The 17,335-nt window shown below is 43.6% G+C and overlaps 1 protein-coding gene across 1 annotated transcript in view; it reads left to right on the top strand.

Annotated features, from left to right (window-relative positions):
* The window catches only part of LOC307105423 (uncharacterized protein), a gene marked incomplete at both ends in the record, with an annotated part of 140,657 nt that overhangs the window by 41,748 nt on the left and 81,574 nt on the right, over positions 1-17,335 (top strand). Inside the window, 5 exons of the mRNA XM_079781175.1 lie at positions 4,816-5,016; positions 6,199-6,320; positions 8,403-8,631; positions 12,984-13,186; positions 15,449-15,604. Coding sequence (XP_079637301.1) covers positions 4,816-5,016; positions 6,199-6,320; positions 8,403-8,631; positions 12,984-13,186; positions 15,449-15,604 — 911 coding nt within the window. The remainder of the gene's footprint in view (positions 1-4,815; positions 5,017-6,198; positions 6,321-8,402; positions 8,632-12,983; positions 13,187-15,448; positions 15,605-17,335) is intronic.

Genomic DNA, 17,335 nt, shown 5'->3' with positions numbered 1-17,335 from the left:
CCTAAAAGCCGGGCGGCGGGCCAGCCACAGGAGGTCACGGCCAGCTTTGCAGGCTCTCCGAGGAGTTACGGGGTGGGAGCCAGGATACAGTATGATGTGGTCAGACGTGGGGAAGTGGAAATGTTTTCTTTGAATTGTTTCTCTAGTTTACCATTTCATCTACTCTCTGGTTTACCATTTCATCTACTCTCTGGTGTGTTACTCATGGAGATGTAGGTCACCAATTAAAAAAAAAAAAAAAACTAGCTGAGCTTAAAGGGCGCAAACCCTGGGCTTTAGAGCGGTTTCTCTTTTTGAAGATAACTGGTCTTTACAGAGTCTGCATCTACAACCTTGATCAGCCAGTTAGAACTGTCAGATCAACTGAGTAAATGAGGGATTTAGACTCGGAGTGTAGTAACCGGAAAGGCTGCATTAATTGTAAATAAGACAGTCTCCTCAAACTCGACAAGTGTATTCGTCCAGACAGGAGTTTTAAAGAAATCATTTTAACTTAAAACAATCACTGCTAATTCCTTCCTACCCTGAGAATAAGTTCCCCGTAAAAACTGAGCTGTCTGTGCCAAAACTGTAACACGGGGCCTTCTCAGTCAGAGAGTCTGTCGAAAGAGCCTGTTGTGAGCGGATAAACCAGACTTTTATCGGGAGTGTGGTTGGTTTCCCCCAGCATTGGTTCTGCGGCCAAGTTTCCTCAGCTGGTTTTGATTGTTACATTACTGGAATCACTAGAATGTTAAGAATTGCTCAAACACATTGTGTTGTCTTAAATCCTTAAAGTGACCATATTATGTATAAATGCTCATAAAATTAGAGCTGGTGTGAATTGAGGTTGCTTAAGGGACTCTTAGAGGAGCCAGATATCAGTGGTGCCAGCTCCTGAGTGACACTTGTACCAACTGCTAATTCTCTCCACAGCCACCAGAGGACACATTTTCAGTTGAATTTGTGTTTGGAGCACTTAAAAAAAAAAATCTGTTGACAGGCTGCATCTAGCATTGGTTTTCTGTTTTGCACTTTCATTTGACCTGAAATACTATATTTCTTTTTTTTTTTAATTCCAGAAATAGAAAAAAATTTGAGTTAAAAAAAAAATATATAGCCCTGGCCAGTTTGACTCAGTGGGTAGAGCGCACACTGAAGGGTCTTGGGTTCAATTCCCAGCAAGGGCACATACCTAAGGTGCAGGCTCAATCCACGGCCCCAGCCGGAGTGCATGAGGGAGGCAACCAATCAATGTGTCTCTCTCACATCAATGTTTCTCACTCTCTCTGTCTCTCCCCCTCTCCTCCCCTCTCTCTAAAAAAATCAATGGAAACATATCCCTCAGGTGAGGATTAACAAATAATAATAAATAATAACAAATAATAATGATATAAACAAAGTAAGTTTTGAGATTATTCATTTTGGCTACTTTTCTGTTTTCTCCAATATTCTATGCCTACCATCAGTATGTACCTGAGAGTGGGCCCTTGACACACACAGGTGACATTTGACAGGCTAGGAAGACTTCTTAGACAAACACCAGCCCAGAGTTTAAATGGAAATGGGCCAGTTAGCAAACAGATAACAAAGAGAACCTGTGAGGTGGAACGATCACGGTCCTACCCCTGTGGGGAAAACATTCATGATAAAAGTATGCAAGCATCCATCCGAGAACGTCTCCAGATTGAAGCCAAAGCTTGAGAAGGCCTTACCAGTTTAAAAAGAGAGCCATGTGCTCCTTCTCAACAATTAGGGTTGCAGGTAAAATATGACGCTATTTGGGACATATTTAACTGGAAAAATATTCATGGTTTATCAGAAATTAAAATGTAACTAGATAGCCTGCATCCTTATTTGCTAAATCTGTCAATCCTATGAATAACAAAAGTAAGTGTGGCAATTTAGCTCCGGCCTCTGCAACCTGGTGTCACCAGATTTGGAACCACCAGCAAGAAGGCGGGAGGCAACGGGGAAAGGGAGAAATAGGGAACATCTGTAATAGAGTCAACAATAAATAAATAAATAAATATAAAAGAACCTCCCCTTAAACTCCTGCCAAATTACCAAACAATCGGGCTCTTTGTACAAAAACAGGTCAGGGCAATACAAACGCAGCAAACTAGCTCCTGGGGTTGCCCTGGCCCAGCAAAATGGTTCAGGTTAGTCCAGAATGATTTAGAGAAGTAATTGTTTCATTCCTAATCTCCCTCTAAGCTATACCAAGTGGTACCCTTCTTACACCAACTAGTCACTCCTTCTGCTTTGTCTTCTGCTACTTCATAATTGAAAGTTACTCCAGAGTAGAACTCTGGGGACAAAATGAGATCATTTAGATCTCCCTGCAGGGCCAGGGCATCTCCACCTTCCTTCATTTCAACTCCGAGACCTTGGAGTGTCTATGGAGCATTCTGTCCGGAGCTTTTAGCCTCCTGTGGTTGACCCAGAGTCCCTTGGGCGTTCCTGCAAACCCGTCTGCTACATAAAGTGCCCCGGGCTCTCCCTCCTTGAGCCTTAGCATTGAGACCCTCAGGTACTGAACGTCTATTAAAAAGGCATTGATTCCTACTCTCCCATTAATCTTCAAAGGTTCACCTCCCTTGGGAGCCTCGGAAGCCAGGACTGGCAAAATGGAGACATTCCTGGCTATTCCTGCACCGTGGTTCCGTTATCCCCCGTTTGCCTTCTGTGCTGTTGCCTCCTGTATTCAAGTAATGCCAACACCTTCTCTGTTCTTTCTGGTTTTTGCATTCTTAGCCACGGATGCCACACAACGAGAGGGGCTCTTTATCTCCTTTTAGGAAATTCCTTCGTTTTTTAAGAAGAGGGCTGACTTCAGGCCCGAAACCACCAGGAAAGCCAGCACCCGGGGAAACAAAGCCTGCCTACTCTTTCTCCAACGCACCTCCCAGGGTGCAGGCTGTCGGGCCGGTAGAAACCGCAGCCTCAGCAATTCACTCCTTGCTGTCCATTCAGTGCCCCCCTGGGCAGGCCTGTGTCTTTGGGGATAGAGCTCCCACAGGAGCTGAGGCCTCTCAGGAGAGGGACCTCCCTGAGGGGAGCTCGTCACAGAAGACTTTCCAAAGGGACAGCTTGAGCGGAGACTCTGGGGGAGGAATGTTGGATTCGTGTGGCCGAGGAAAGGCATGCGTCACATTGAAGGACCAGTGGGGATAATAGTTCAGAAGCTTCCAGTCCAAGCCGAGTTACCCATCAGCTGGGTGTTTAGGACCTAATTGCTTTTCAGGGAACATTGAAAATGTTTGATATCTGAGAAAAAAACACACAATAACACACGCATTACTCCAAAGTAAGAAAAGAAAATAGACGTCAATAAATGCTTCGTTACATGTCTGTAAAATGTGAAAACTTGGTCAACTGAGCACTTATGAACTTCTCATTGCATCTGAAAACACTTGATGGATCAGCCTTTCTCACTTCATAAGAATTCCCCAGGTACATACTATCCGGAAATCATAGCCAGTCATTAATTAAATGTGTTGCTCATAGCCAAATATTTTGAAGAGCAAAATAATACATGCCACTTAACATTTTTACAGAAAAAAAGATTTTATTGGGATGTGAGGACATTTCAATATATTTGTTATAATGTGGGACAAGGTCTCCAAAAGTGAGAGCGTCTAAGGCCAATGAAGGTTTTAAAACAACTTTAAAATAATAAGTACATTGTTCAGAACTACTTCCTTACCTTGCCCTTAGGTTCCTGTTTGGAATTCCAGTCCAGTGAACTCTGAAGAGCTTTTACTGATTAGCACCATGACTAATTACACACAAATAGAATTTATACACAGAACAGAAATTCCTTAAGCTCACAAACAAATGTAAAAGCAAAATCAAGAGTATCTGGCCTGGCTGGCATGGCTCAGTGGTTGAGCATTGACCTATGAACCAGGAGGTCACCGTTCGATTCCTGGTTAGGGCACATGCCCAGGTTTTGGGCTCCATCCCCAGTGTGGGGCGCGCAGGAGGCAGCCAATCAATGATTCTCTCTCTTCATTCATGTTTCTCTCTCTCTCTCTCCCCTCCTTTCTGAAATCAATAAAAATCTATTAAAAAAAAAAAAAAAGAGCATCTGAATTCCCACAGGAAGAACCCTCTTCAACCGTTCATGTGTGGAAGCTCTCTGGTTTCTAGAGAAGGCTGTGAACTCCACCAGGAATGGAGCTCCCCAGATGCCTTTGGGAGTTCTGTACCCGGGCCCCTCCTGGTGGAGCCCGGTCTGGGAGAAATGCCTTTGCATTTGGGGGGACTTTCACCCTTAGCCTTCCATTCCACCACACCCCCATCATTCCCACATAGGTGAACTTTGGGAAGACTGTTAAAGAGAAGGGTCAGAAATGGGGCTGAGGCTGTAGAACTGGGGAGGAGGCCGCCTGCCTACATACTAGTACATTTGGTGATGGAGTGAAAGGGGGTGAGGAATGGGTCTGTGAAGAAAGGTGTGGAAGAGAAATATATTTGATGAAGTGACCCTGAATGCACTGTGATCGGAGCTTATAATTATTAGAGGTGATATTCTTCATTATAGAATCCCCACCCCCGGCCCCGTTTTATCTGGGGAGAGCAGGGAAACGGGGGCAGAGGCACAGCGAGTATTCTTCCCCTTGCCCTCCCCGACCTCCCTGTGGGTGTACGCACTGCCCTGAGAGGCATGGGTGCCGCAGCTGCCTGCACCAGCCCTGTACCCGGAGGTTCAGCACTGTCTCTCCTGCGGGGGCCCAGGGTCTTCCCAACGCATGGAGTGCTGGTGCCTCACCTCTCTTTGCTGGGCCCTAGGACTGCCTGCTGTTCCCTGACTCTCAACCTCATTTGCAGCTTCTTGACTGTTACTTTGAAGCCTATCAGCACACGCTGGACCCCGAGGAGAGGTTCGCCTTAGCACAAGTGATCACTGACGTCATGTACAGGGGCCCCAGGTTTGATCTCAGCCACCCTTACTTCATTAAGGCCTACCGAGACGAATGCGCCTGCCTGAGGCTTCACCTGCAGCTGCTGAGGGGCATCCTCAACCAGCATGTGAGTACAGCGTCCTGGAAAATGTTACACGTGTGCCCTGGCCGAGTGGCTCGGTTGGTTGGAGCACGGCCAATGCACCGAAGGGTCATGGGTTCGATTCCTAGTCAGGACATATACCCAGGTTGCCAGGTCTATCCCTGGTCAGGTACATACAAGGAGGCAACCAATTGATGTTTCTCTCTCCCTATCCCTTCCTCGCTCTCTAAAATCAATTTAAAAGTAAAATATTACATGTGAGAAAGGGATGGAAAACATGGCCAGAACTGAAGATAGTGCTTTCCTTTCACTGTGGGCCCAGAATCTGGGTTTTCTAGGGCAGCATGTGCAGTGTGTTTATTTGTAAGCTTATTTGCATTGTTGAATTCCAAGCATAGCTATAGTCTTTTTTTATTTTTTTTAACGTATTTTTATTGACTCCAGAGAGAGGAAGGGAGAGGGCGAGAAAGACAGAAACATCAACAATGAGAGAGAATCATTGATCGGCTGCCTCCTGGAGGCCCCTTACTGGGGATTGAGCCTGTAACCCAGGCAAGTGCCCTTGACTGGAATCAAACCTCCGACCCTTCAGTCCGCAGGCGGACACACTATCCACTGAGCCAAACCGGCTAGGGCATAGCTACAGTCTTAAAGGGAGGTTCCCAACCTTAATTACATTTACTAGTCCACAAGGAATGGAAAACCTGTTTTCATTAGATGATAGAGTTTATTGGTAATGAAAGAAGGACTAAGCCTACCCCTGTACAAGGCATTGAGTATACAACCATGTTTATTATTTTTAATGTTGTGACTATTTTTAGGACTAAAGGGAACAATCACAGTGTATGGCCTCTGGGGGACGCTGTGGCAGGAAGTAAAGGGGAGGTAGGGATTGTTCCAGTCCATTTCCCTTAGGCCTAATTAGCATGTTTTCCTTGTACTCAATTATCTGACAAAAAGAAGTTCTCGTGGCTTCTTAAGATTGTCGGGAGTTGGTTGCCTTGCTTCTCCTGGCTGACCCTGGGCTGGGACTGAGAGACCAGCATGTTCCTATATGAGTGGATCCTCCAAATCCTGTCTGAGTGAAAACTGGTCAAATAATGAAGAGATGCAAAGGGCTGATGTTTTTCTCAGGCCAAGGCTCAGAACTCACGTCCATGGGAAAGTTTAACTTTTCTAATTTTAACGTCTATGCTACATTTCTAGATCGAGCGGCAGCGGGAGTATGTCCAGAGGCTTTGGCAAGAAGGCCGTCCAGATGACAGCAATAACTTTGGACTTCCCCTTAACATAATCTGCAAACAACGTATTTCCATCAACAATAGCTGGTAAGCTGGTGTTGTCTTTAGACATTTGACTTTTAATCCCCTAGATAAGTTAAGGGGATGATGTTAAGGCTGAACACAATTGCACAAAGCACCTCTCAGAGAAGTAGCTATAAAAGCCACAGAAGAGGAACTCCCTCGCACCCTCAGTATCACTTGCTTTAAGTAATAAAGAATAGGAGGCTCAAATTTAAACTTACGCCACGGGGTGCAGAATCTTCACTTCCTTGAGAAGACCTAAAAAAAAAAAAAAAAAAAAGCAGTTGCTCATGAAATGCCATCGAAAGGTATAATCAGAGGTTGCACATAGCTGACATACATGAACCTTGATGTCCTTAAAAGTTTCTCAAAAAGGAATTTCTTTTTTTCTAGCAAGTATCACCAAAAAGGTTTCTACAGACTCACCTTGTGGTCCCCCACCCCTTGAAGGAGCAAGTTAAATCTCCTGAGACCACTCAGAGAGGGTACATACTTTAAAACCCCCTTGATATGTAGTATGACCTCTCCCCCCACCGCGCCCCCCCCCCGCCCCCCCCCCTTCCCTTCCAGCCTTGGAGGGTAGAGAAGGAACTGGGAAGTGGTTGAAAAGCCCCAATTTGGGTACAAAGCCCCAATTTGGTCTATGTAACTTGAGATCACAATTTCTCTATTGCCTTCAAATGGGTGGAAATATTGTCCAGCTCCTCTCAACATCCCACAAGTCTTTGTGGAGCACTTACACAGTAGGCAGTGCGCTGGGAGTGCACCAGTGTGCTCACTGATGTGAGCAGCGGAGGCATGGCCCAGTGCCCCTGTGAAGTGGACAGTGTGGCGGAATAGGCAGACTCTCCGGGGGGCGGGGGGGGGAGAATTGCCACGTGGCTATGGGATCATCTAGGGGACCGGTAGGGTGCCAGGAGATTTCATAGCTGAGATTCAACCTTGTCTCTTGAGAAAGAGTCCTTGGGGCCCCAGGCACAAGACTACATTTCCTCCACAGACATTTCTCAGGACTGATTTCTTCACTGTAATAAGCTTCAGACACCAGCTGTGTGTGTGTGAAACTTGCCGTGGCAAGACTCTACTGTTTAGAAAAAGGTTTTTGGCAGAACATGCTAGGCCTATATGGATACTAAGTCTTGTCAGAAGAGTCTCAAAAATCAGTGTTATTTGCTTGTTAAGATTCCTTTTCATCCTGAAGGTTGTATTTTTTTAAGATCTAGGACTAAGAGGAATCCATTTGCATAGATTTAAAAAGTATTTATATTCTTTAGTTCCATGTACGAATACAAAGGCCCTTGATTTGTGTTACATCCTCCATTCAAAAGAAATACCCACAGACAAGCCTTTTATCATTTCCAGCCTCACTCATTTATAAAACATAGCATCCTCATGCAGACATGAATGATTCCAGTAGTACACAGAATTTAAAAATTGTTTCTGTCCATTAACGTTTTGGGGGGAAAGGAGGTAAAGACTCAAGAAAAAATAGAAACTAACCATGGAAATTATTTGTTTAATATTTAGTCACTTTTAAGTTACTGTGTTTTCAAATATATTTTTAAGTGTTTTTATTGATTTCAGAGAGAGGATGGGTGAGGGAGAGAGAAATAGAAAAATCGATGAGAGAGAAACATTGATGACTTCTGCACGGCCCCTACTGGGGATGGAGCCTGCAACCTGGGCAAGTGCCCTGACTGGGAATTGAACCGTGATCTCCTGGTTTATAGGTTGACGCTCAACCACTGGGCCATGCCAGCCAGGCTGGCTGGACTGCTTTCAAATATTTGACTAAATATTGATTACTAAAATGTTGACAGGTTTGCTGTATATATTTTAAGAATCTTACTCTTATTTCACTTTTAGAATAAACTCATATCTTCTGAGTTTAAAAGGGTTCATATAAAAGTAAAGAACATGTATAATCTAAAGCGTTCGCTGGATGGCCTATGAGGCCCCTTCAAGTTCCTGTATTTTTTTTTTTTAAATGTCCTGGCTTAAAGGAGCTATTTTGCTGGTCTTTAAAATTATAAAATTCAAACGTTTTGGGAAACAGATTAAGTTCTTCATTATGTAAAATTGTCATTCGTTGCTCCTCTTTTAAAGCCCCGCATTGAAAAACATTTATCTGCTGGAGTTCCACCCCTCCCTGGGCCTGGCATCGCGCATCCCCAGAGCCCTCGAGCATCTCTTCCAGGAGGCCCGCCACATCTGCAGGCCTGCGTCATCCAGCGGCCTTGCCCTGCTGGAGAGGCGGCTGCTACAGCTGGCCCTGGATGTGTGGCTCACCCCAGCCACGCCCGAGTCCTGGTACAGCGCACAGCTCCAGAAAGATGTAGGTTCTCTGAAGGGGGGAAGGTGGGTCCTTGGCGAAGAGAATGTTTCCTCCCAGATGTTACTACTTAGCTTTGTTTTTCTGTTTGGCTCTATTCCTCTCCTATTTGGCCAGTGACAGATCATAATCCTAGGCCTTGCCAACATTTTTATGTGATTTTGCGGGGGGAGGGGGGAGGGGTGTCAAAGTTTCTAGTTTATCAGGATGCTGCTACAATGAAATTAAAAGGGAGATGTACATAGGTATGTGGGAAGTGTTTTCTGATTTATTATTTATATTTTAACACTATACATTTTTAATTAAAAATTATATGTTTTCTTTCCACTAAGACTCTTTCTAAAATTCACTCCTTTTGTCCTGAGCTGAGGCCTGGTAGAGGAGAGAGAGGACCGAATGTGGAGTCAGGGACCTGGATTCGAGGTTAGCCTTGCCATGAAGGTGCTGTGTGACTTTGACTAGGTGTCTTAGCCTCTCTGAGCCTCACTTTCCTATTTTGGGACATTATGTTTCTGTATTTGAAGGGGAGTGGTGGTAGGTGAGCTTGATGATCTCTAAAGGCCCTTCCAGCTCTAATGACCTATGGTTCAAGCTGTGGACCGATGATTTACTTGGTGTTTGCAGTTAGATTTTAATTCTTTTATTTTTGGTTAAGGCTATCACAGTTGAGCCTGGGTTTTCAGCTTGACCTTACTTTATGTGGGCACTTGCTGTATATGAAAGAATTTTCAAGGGCCCCAGATGCCAAAAATATCTGTTTCACGTGTCTGGCTCAGCCTTCTATTCCCTCCTACCCAAACTAAAATTTTATTTTATTTTAAATTAATGTTAAGTTGATAAAAATAAATTAATTCTCATGTGCATGTTAAGTTATAATCATACACTTCATACAATGCTATCTCCTATTTTTCGCAGTTAACATATTATGTATCTTTCTATATTACTAACCAGCCTTTATACTCATTTTTATAACTGCATAATTCTCTAAGTGATGAATAATAACTCACCTAACAATTTGCCTATTGATGGGCATTCAAATAAGTGTCTAACTTTTCAATATTATTTAAAATGCTATAAGGTACATATATCTCTGTGCTTATAGATTTTTCCATATTTTGAACTAATTCTCTTTGATAAATTCTTGGAAATGAAATTGCTGAAACAAAATTTAAGTCTTTGGCTAATGTCTTAGTAGTTTGCTTGTCAAGAGTTGTGCCAATTGCGGTGGTGAACACAAAATACAATATACAGATGATGTATTATAGAATTGTACTCCTGAAACCTGTATAATTTTATTAAGCAATGTCACCCCAATAAATTCAATAAAAATTGACAAAAAAGAGTTGTGCCAAGTTACAATACCATCAATAATGTTTAAGAGCACCAGTTCTGTTACATTGTATAATATTAGGTGTAAGCATAGAATGTCTGTTCCAATATATACATATACTAGAGGCCCAGTGCATGAAATTCATGCTGGGGGTGTGTGTCCCTCAGCCAAGCCTGCACCCTCTCCAATCTGGGACCCCTTGAGGGATGTCCGACTGCCCGTTTAGGCCGGATCCTGGAATCAGGCCTAAACGGGCAGTCAGACATCCCTTTCACAATCCAGCACTGCTGGCTCCCAACCGCTCACCTGCCTGCCTGCCTGATCACCCCCTAACCACTCCCCTGCCAGCCTGATCGACGCCTAACTGCTCCCCTGCTGGCCTGATTGCCAATAACTGCCCTTCCCTGCCGGCCTGGTCGCCCCCAACTGCCCTCCCCTGCAGGCCTGGTTGCCTCCAACTGCCCTCCCCTGCTGGCCCAGTTACCCCTAACTTCCCTCCCATGCCAGCCTGGTCACCCCTAACTGCCCTCCCCTGCTGGCCCGATTGTCCCTAACTGACCTCTCCTATAGGCCTGGGTCCCCCCCAACTGTCCTCCCCTGCAGGCCTAGTCACCCCCAACTTCCCTCCTCTGCCGGCCCAGTCACCCCTAACTGCCCTCCCTTGCAGGCCTGGTCCCTCCCAACTGCCCTCCCCTGCCAGCCATCTTGTGGCAGCCATATTGTGTCCACATGGGGGTGGCCATCTTTGACCACATGGGGGCGGCCATCTTGTGTGTTGGAGTGATGGTCAATTTGTATATTATCTCTTTATTATATAGGATGGGAAAGGTGGACTTTTTAATTTTTAATTTTTTTGCTATTTATTGAGATTAAATATTCTTCTAAATGTCTGGTTATAAACTGTATTTTTTGTGTGTGAATTTTTTGTTCTTTCCCTTTGTTTATTTATCTCTTTGAATTCTAATGTTATTCCTATCCACTCACATGAATTCTTCTTAAGTAAAAACTTTAAACATTTCATCCATCATGTTTTCTGCAAATATTTCCCCCAATTTGTCTTTTTATTTTTAACAGAAACTTATTTTCATATAGTTGACCTTTTCCTTTGTGATATCTTCTATTTTCCTAAATCCAGAAAGCAAATCTTCCCCTAGATTTTTCATATTTCTTATTTTATTCTAATTTCTTAAGATTTTCATTTTATTTAAAAAATATTTAACCCATTTAGTATTCTACCTGGTGTGTGTGTGGTGTGAGGTATGGCTCAAAATTAAATTTCCCCTCAAATTACCAGTCATGTATCCTTCTATAATTTATTGAGGATTCTTTTCATTTTGTATTATGGTACCAGAGTTTTTTGTTGTTGTTGTTAATCCTCACCCAAGGATATTTTTTCCATTGTTTTGCTTTGTTTTTATAGAGAGTAGAAGAGAAGGAGGGAGGTAGAGGGAGAGAAACATTGATATGAGAGAGACATATCCCGTAATCCCCCAACCCTCAAACTGGGGCTGAGGATTGACCTGCAACCCAGGCATGGGCCCTTGACTGGGAATTGAACTGATGACCCTTTGGTTCACAGGCTGACACTCTAACCACTGGCCCTCACCTGCCAGGGCATGGTACCAGATTTTTAAAATGTATTTTAAATTCTCTTATAAATCATAGTAAATATCTGAGATACTTATCTAGGCTCCAAATTTTAATAATTATTACTTTTGAAATGTGTTCAAATTTGGATCTAGAAATGATAAATATTCAAATTAAACTTTTGTATTAGGCCAGAAAAGGGGGCACATATTATCCTCAGAGGACATGTAGGAATTAGTTTAATAACGTTCTTTATCACTTTTGGAAGACTTACAGAGTCTAGAAATTGCATCCTTGAGTAGACAAGGCTTTTGGTAGGTAAATGGATGGGTAAGGGAGTTTGTACACACTCAGGGAGCCAAACTTGGAAAGGCAGGACAGGGTCCCAAAACTGCGTCCTTGTGGGAGTGGCATATTAGCGAGTAGCAAAGGTATCAGAGTAGACGAACTGACCATGACAGGAGGATATTAAAAACAATGGGATTGTTTCACAAGTTGCCCATGGTTGGCTTTGAGGGGAGGAGCATTGTAAAGGCAGGTTAGCGGGTGGATGTGGCTCAGTGGTTGAGCTTCAACCTATGAAGCAGGAGGTCATGGTTCTATTCCCAGTCAGAGCACATGCCCTGGGTGTGAGCTTGATCACCAGTGGGGGCATGCAGAGGGCAGGCAATCAATGATCCTCTCTCATCATTGATGTTTCTCTCTCTCTCTCCCTCTCCCTTCCTCTCTGAAATCAATAAAGCTTTTTTTTTAAGTATATATATTAAAATAAAGGTGGTTTAGTGTCCTGTAAAAAGGCTGAACTTGGGATTAGGAAGCCTGAATTTACTCTTGGTGTTGCTGTGTGACACTTAGAAAGTTTCAGTGTTGCTTCAGATCCCTCACAGATCAAATGGAAATCATGGCATCTGTGATGCCCACTTTATGGGGATCTTGTGAAAATAAACGAGTTACTGTTGGTTAAAATACTTTGAATTTCTGAAAGGCAATCAGAGGGGCTTATAAGAAACTATTATTATTATTGGCCATAAAATACTTGACAGATATCAGGACTTCTATTTCTATTCAGGTCATCTTTATCATTTCTATTCTTTATTTTGGCTTAAAACATTTATAATAATGATAACAAATACGATGTTCCACACATTTTTACAGCTACTTACTCACTTAACCCTCTTAACAACCCTTCTAGGTAATTACTTAGTATCTATTAGTGCCTATTTTGCACTGTTATTATCCCCACTTTACAGATGAGGAAACTAAGAGACTGCACGATAGAGTAAATTGCCCCAAATCTCACAGATCTTAAGTGGCAGAGCCAGGATTTGAGCCCAGAGAATCTGGATCCAGAATCTGTGCTACTAATAGCATTTTTCTTAATATGTGATATTTCTTTTTTTAAAAAAATACATTTTTAAAATACTTTGTTTTCTCTCAGCTGCTTTCAGCGAAGGTGATGGGCGATCCCTTTCTTGTGGAGGAGATAGGCCTGCTTGCACTTAAGTCTGCGGCAGCCAAAGATCAGAACCAAGGCCGAGATGCTCGTGCGCTGCTCCTGGAGACGTTTTCCAAACTTCTGGAACTTGTGACCCTCCGCCACCGGCTGATAGAAATGAGCCTGGAGAGCGCACACTTAGCTCGGTCAGTAGGGGGACTGAGGGTCTAGGGGGATGACAGATAGCGGGGCTTCCTGCCTACAAGCCTTGCCCCCTCTGTGGCCCCCAGAACAGCCTGTGGAAACTTTCTAAATGGGTGAAATGATCACCTGGCTTGCTCCTTCTCTCACCCAGGCCTTCCTACGTGCCGCCTGACCACTTAGCTAAGCTAGCTCCCAGCACCTGACCTTCCTCTCCATTCAGCACATTGCCTTGTAATAAGATGCTTCGTATTGGTTTATTGGTTTTCCTGCTGGTGGAAGTTCCCTGAATACAAAAACCCTGTGCATATGGTTTTCCATGGTACCTCATCACCTGGGGTCAGGCCTGCCCTACACCGGCACTCTAAATATTGACTGGGTTTTTCTCTTGAGTGTAATGAAGTTGAATAGCAGAGCAGAAACAGTGACGCCATTGGGCTAGACAAAGGAGAGGCAGTGATGCCATTCCGGCCTTGAACGGTGTGGAAGGTTCAGCAGGTAAGGGGCGGGAAAGATGAACGAGTTTGGTGTTAGGTTATGAGTGTGAGGTGATAGTAAGACATCCAAGTGGACATGTCTCATAAGCAGGAAGGATATGGAACTAGAGGATTTGTAGCAAACATGTGTGAGTTCGATTGTGTTCTGATCCTCATGAGAGGCCCTGTACACACAGAGGGTCCAGTCATCTACCACCAACCATTTGTGAGGGCCTATTGTGGCCTGGGTCTGTACTGGGAACTTCATGTGTGTTCGTTCATTTAATTCTCAGAATATCCTTCTGAGGTAGCTTGCAAACATTTTGCCAGTGAGGAAGTAGAGGCTCAGAAAAGTTAATTTGCCTAAGATTACATAACTAGAAAATATAATAGAAGAATACACAAATTTAAACCACAAGTCAAGATATTTATTAATCTCTATGATATTATTTCCCCATAATTTCTGATCATAAATGTTAGAGCTCACAATATAAAAGTCATCCCTGATACAGTTTGATAAGATACTTTAGTCAAGTGAACAAAATACTATGGGAGCACAGAAAATGGAGTATTTCATTCTATTTAAGTGGATCAGGGAAAGCTTCATAGAAAAGGGACTGTTGTGGGATGAATTGTGTTCCCCCAACCCCAAATTCATATGTTCAAGTCCTAACCCTAGTACCTCAGCGTGTGACTTTATTTGGAGATAGAGTCTTTACAGAAGAAGTCAAGTTAAAATGAAGTTATGGAGCTGGGCCCTATTCCCATATGACTGGTGTCCTTATAAGAAGAGGAAATTTGGTCAAAGGCACACACAGAGGGAAGACAATGTGGAAATACAAGGAGAAGATGGCTAACTATAAGCCAAGGAGAGAGGCCTGGAACGGAGCCCTCCTTCACAGCCCTCAGAAGGAACCAACCCCGTTGACACCTTGACCTCAGGTTTCCGTCCTCCAGAGCCGTGAGACAAACTGCTGTTGTGTAAGCCACCCAGGTTACGGTGCTTTGTTTCAGCAGCCTGGAAAACTAATATGGGTGCCATTTGAACTCAGCCTTAACATGCCAATTTCTCAAGGTGGAGAAATGTGTTAGAATGGGGGTGAGAGAAGAGAAGGCATTCTAGACACAGAAAGCTGAAATGCCAGGGGGAACCCCACATGGAGCCTTACTGCAAGCTGTGGAAACATGAGAGTAGAGCTCAGAGTTGAGGCAAGATGGAGATGGGGTCACTAGAGGGGGCCGTTAGGGTGTGGGGTTGGAAGGCAGACACCCCAAGGAGAGTATGGAGAAGATGAGAAGAAGACTGGGTTTGGAACCTCAGGAAACACCAGGGTTTGAAAACGAAGAGATGAAGAAGCCAGTGAAGACAGAGAGAGTGGTCACAAGGTAGGAGCATGGACATCCTGGATCCAGGAGAGCAGTGTTCCTTACGAAGGGGACAGAGGCCAGCCGTGAAGAGTTCCAAGGGAAGACAATGAACCTTGTATTGAGGGCAATATAAGTGACCTGGTGAGGACTCTGAGGACAGAAACTAGCTTGCAGGAAATGAGAGTTAAGAAAGTACCAAGCACATCTCCTCCTACTTTACTTCTATTTTCAACTGTCATAGCAAAGGGCAGACATAAGACCTGTGTGACTCATTCACTTCCTGCCCTACTTCTGTTACTTTTATTTTGCCTTTTGCTTTTGTGCTTATTCTGATGTTTTGGTTTTCTTACCACTTAGTTTCCTTTTAGGAGAAAATAAATAGTAAATGTTGTTGGCTCTTTCCCCCTTGCCCCCCTCTTTTAGTCTCTATAAGAAAATGGCGTGGGAGATGGGCTTTGAAGAGTTCCATTTGCATCTGAGGCCTGTTCACTTTGAATTTGCAACACACAAGGACAAGGTGGATTATCCACCTCCTGTCTTTATCACCTCTCTGCTGGAGAACAGTGATCGCGTAGACAGGTGAGCCTTAAGAGGGTCAAAGTAAAAATAATGTAATGGTAGAATGAATGACTAGTGAAAAATAATTTCTACCACCACTGGACAAGCAAACACATTTGTATTTCTAATTGTATTTATTATATTCTGTCTGCCATAATGCCATTTATTTTCTTTCTCCCCTTTTCTTAATAAGAGGGGAAAATAAGGTCTCAATCAAGGGGAATAATTTGATTTAAAAACATCAAGTAACTTAGAAATGAAAGAATCAGACCAGAGAGTTCAAATGAGATGGAATCACAGGCTCAGGCAGCTACCCGGGTTGACTATGTTGCTTCTGGGTAGAAAGGGGTGTGAGGGTTGGTCTCATGGGGCAAGAACCATTAATCAGAAGTCCAGGTCCTTTCTCTCACTTACCCTGGGACCAGGAAGAAGTCAGTCAAGTGTTTTTGAGCACTGTTTCCTCAAAATTCTAACACAATGTACAAATCTAACATGTATGGCAATATCTTAGGTTCTTCTGTTGGTCAATAAAAGAAGCTGACTGAAACCAGTGGAACCTCTATTCCATGCCCATTGGCAGAAAGAAAACACTCCTACCACTAACAGATCATGAATTCATCCAGTTAGAGAAAGGAATCTTTTTCCCCCTCAGAGAGTCCACCTTTGATGTATGCTGAGAAGAAATTTTTGTCTTTTTTCCTTCTTCCCCCCCCCCCCCCCCCCCCCAGTCTGCCTTCCCCCTGAGGGCCCTCGTTCTATCCTTAGAGATTTCTGGTCCTGGCCTCATCCACCCCAAGGAAGGCAAGGATGACTCCAAGGAGGGAAAGTCACCTTGGTTTTGCTGATGTGGATCCCTGCTCAAAATATAACTTGGATATGTTAGTATATTAATATGTTAAGGGACTCATCTCCCTCAGAGAGAGCATGGGTAGAATGGAGGGGTTAGGATGATAGAATACAGTGTCTCGGAATTTCTCACTCTTGGCACTGTTGAAATTTGGGGCAGGGTGACTGTTTCTTGTAGGGGGCTGTGTATCAGAGGTTGTTTAGCAGCACCCCTGACCACTACCTACCAGATGCTAGTAATACCTCTCCTTCCCATTCGTGACAATCAAAAATGTCTCCAGATACTGCCAAATGTCCCCTGAAGGGAAAATGTCCCCTGCTCTATTCTGTCACACTAGCTAAACCAGAAAGATAATTTTTTGTTAGGATACAGAGAGATCTCATAGAAGCTGAAGGCAGAAGGTGTAATTGGGCCTCAGGCAAGGCTTAGTCTCCAACCTGGAGCTAAGCTATTCTCTGTCTCTTCGAGGGCCTCCTGCTGGCGCTGATCTTTTACACTGCCGTGAAATAGGGCCTATTTTGTTCAGTCAGAATCAACCAAATAGCACAGGTTGCCCAAGTGCTCTGTGTCCTGGCCAAGCAGTGGTTGGTCCTCCCAATGATGACCCAGAGATTCTTCAAGATCTGGGGAGCCTTCTGAATTCCTAGAGAATGGTTTACGCATCCAAGGAATTTGTGTCTGGAGTTTGCATTTGTTTTATACATGTTCATTTCTTAAAGTTGCCACTTTGGAGTTCTGCTGTGACAACAACATATATCAAACATAAGCATAGTGACTTACATTTTAAAAAGTACATTCATGCATATTATTCCACTTAATATTTATCATAGCCATATATGAGATAAGTGATATCCCATTTACATATAGTCATAGATAAAGAAACCAAAAGTCATAGGTATTAAATT

This window comes from Cnephaeus nilssonii (genome assembly GCF_951640355.1).
Source record: "Cnephaeus nilssonii genome assembly, chromosome: 9".
Taxonomy (NCBI): Eukaryota; Metazoa; Chordata; class Mammalia; order Chiroptera; family Vespertilionidae; genus Cnephaeus; species Cnephaeus nilssonii.
Note: the sequence above shows the minus strand (reverse complement) of the source record. Positions and strands in the feature narration are given on the sequence as shown.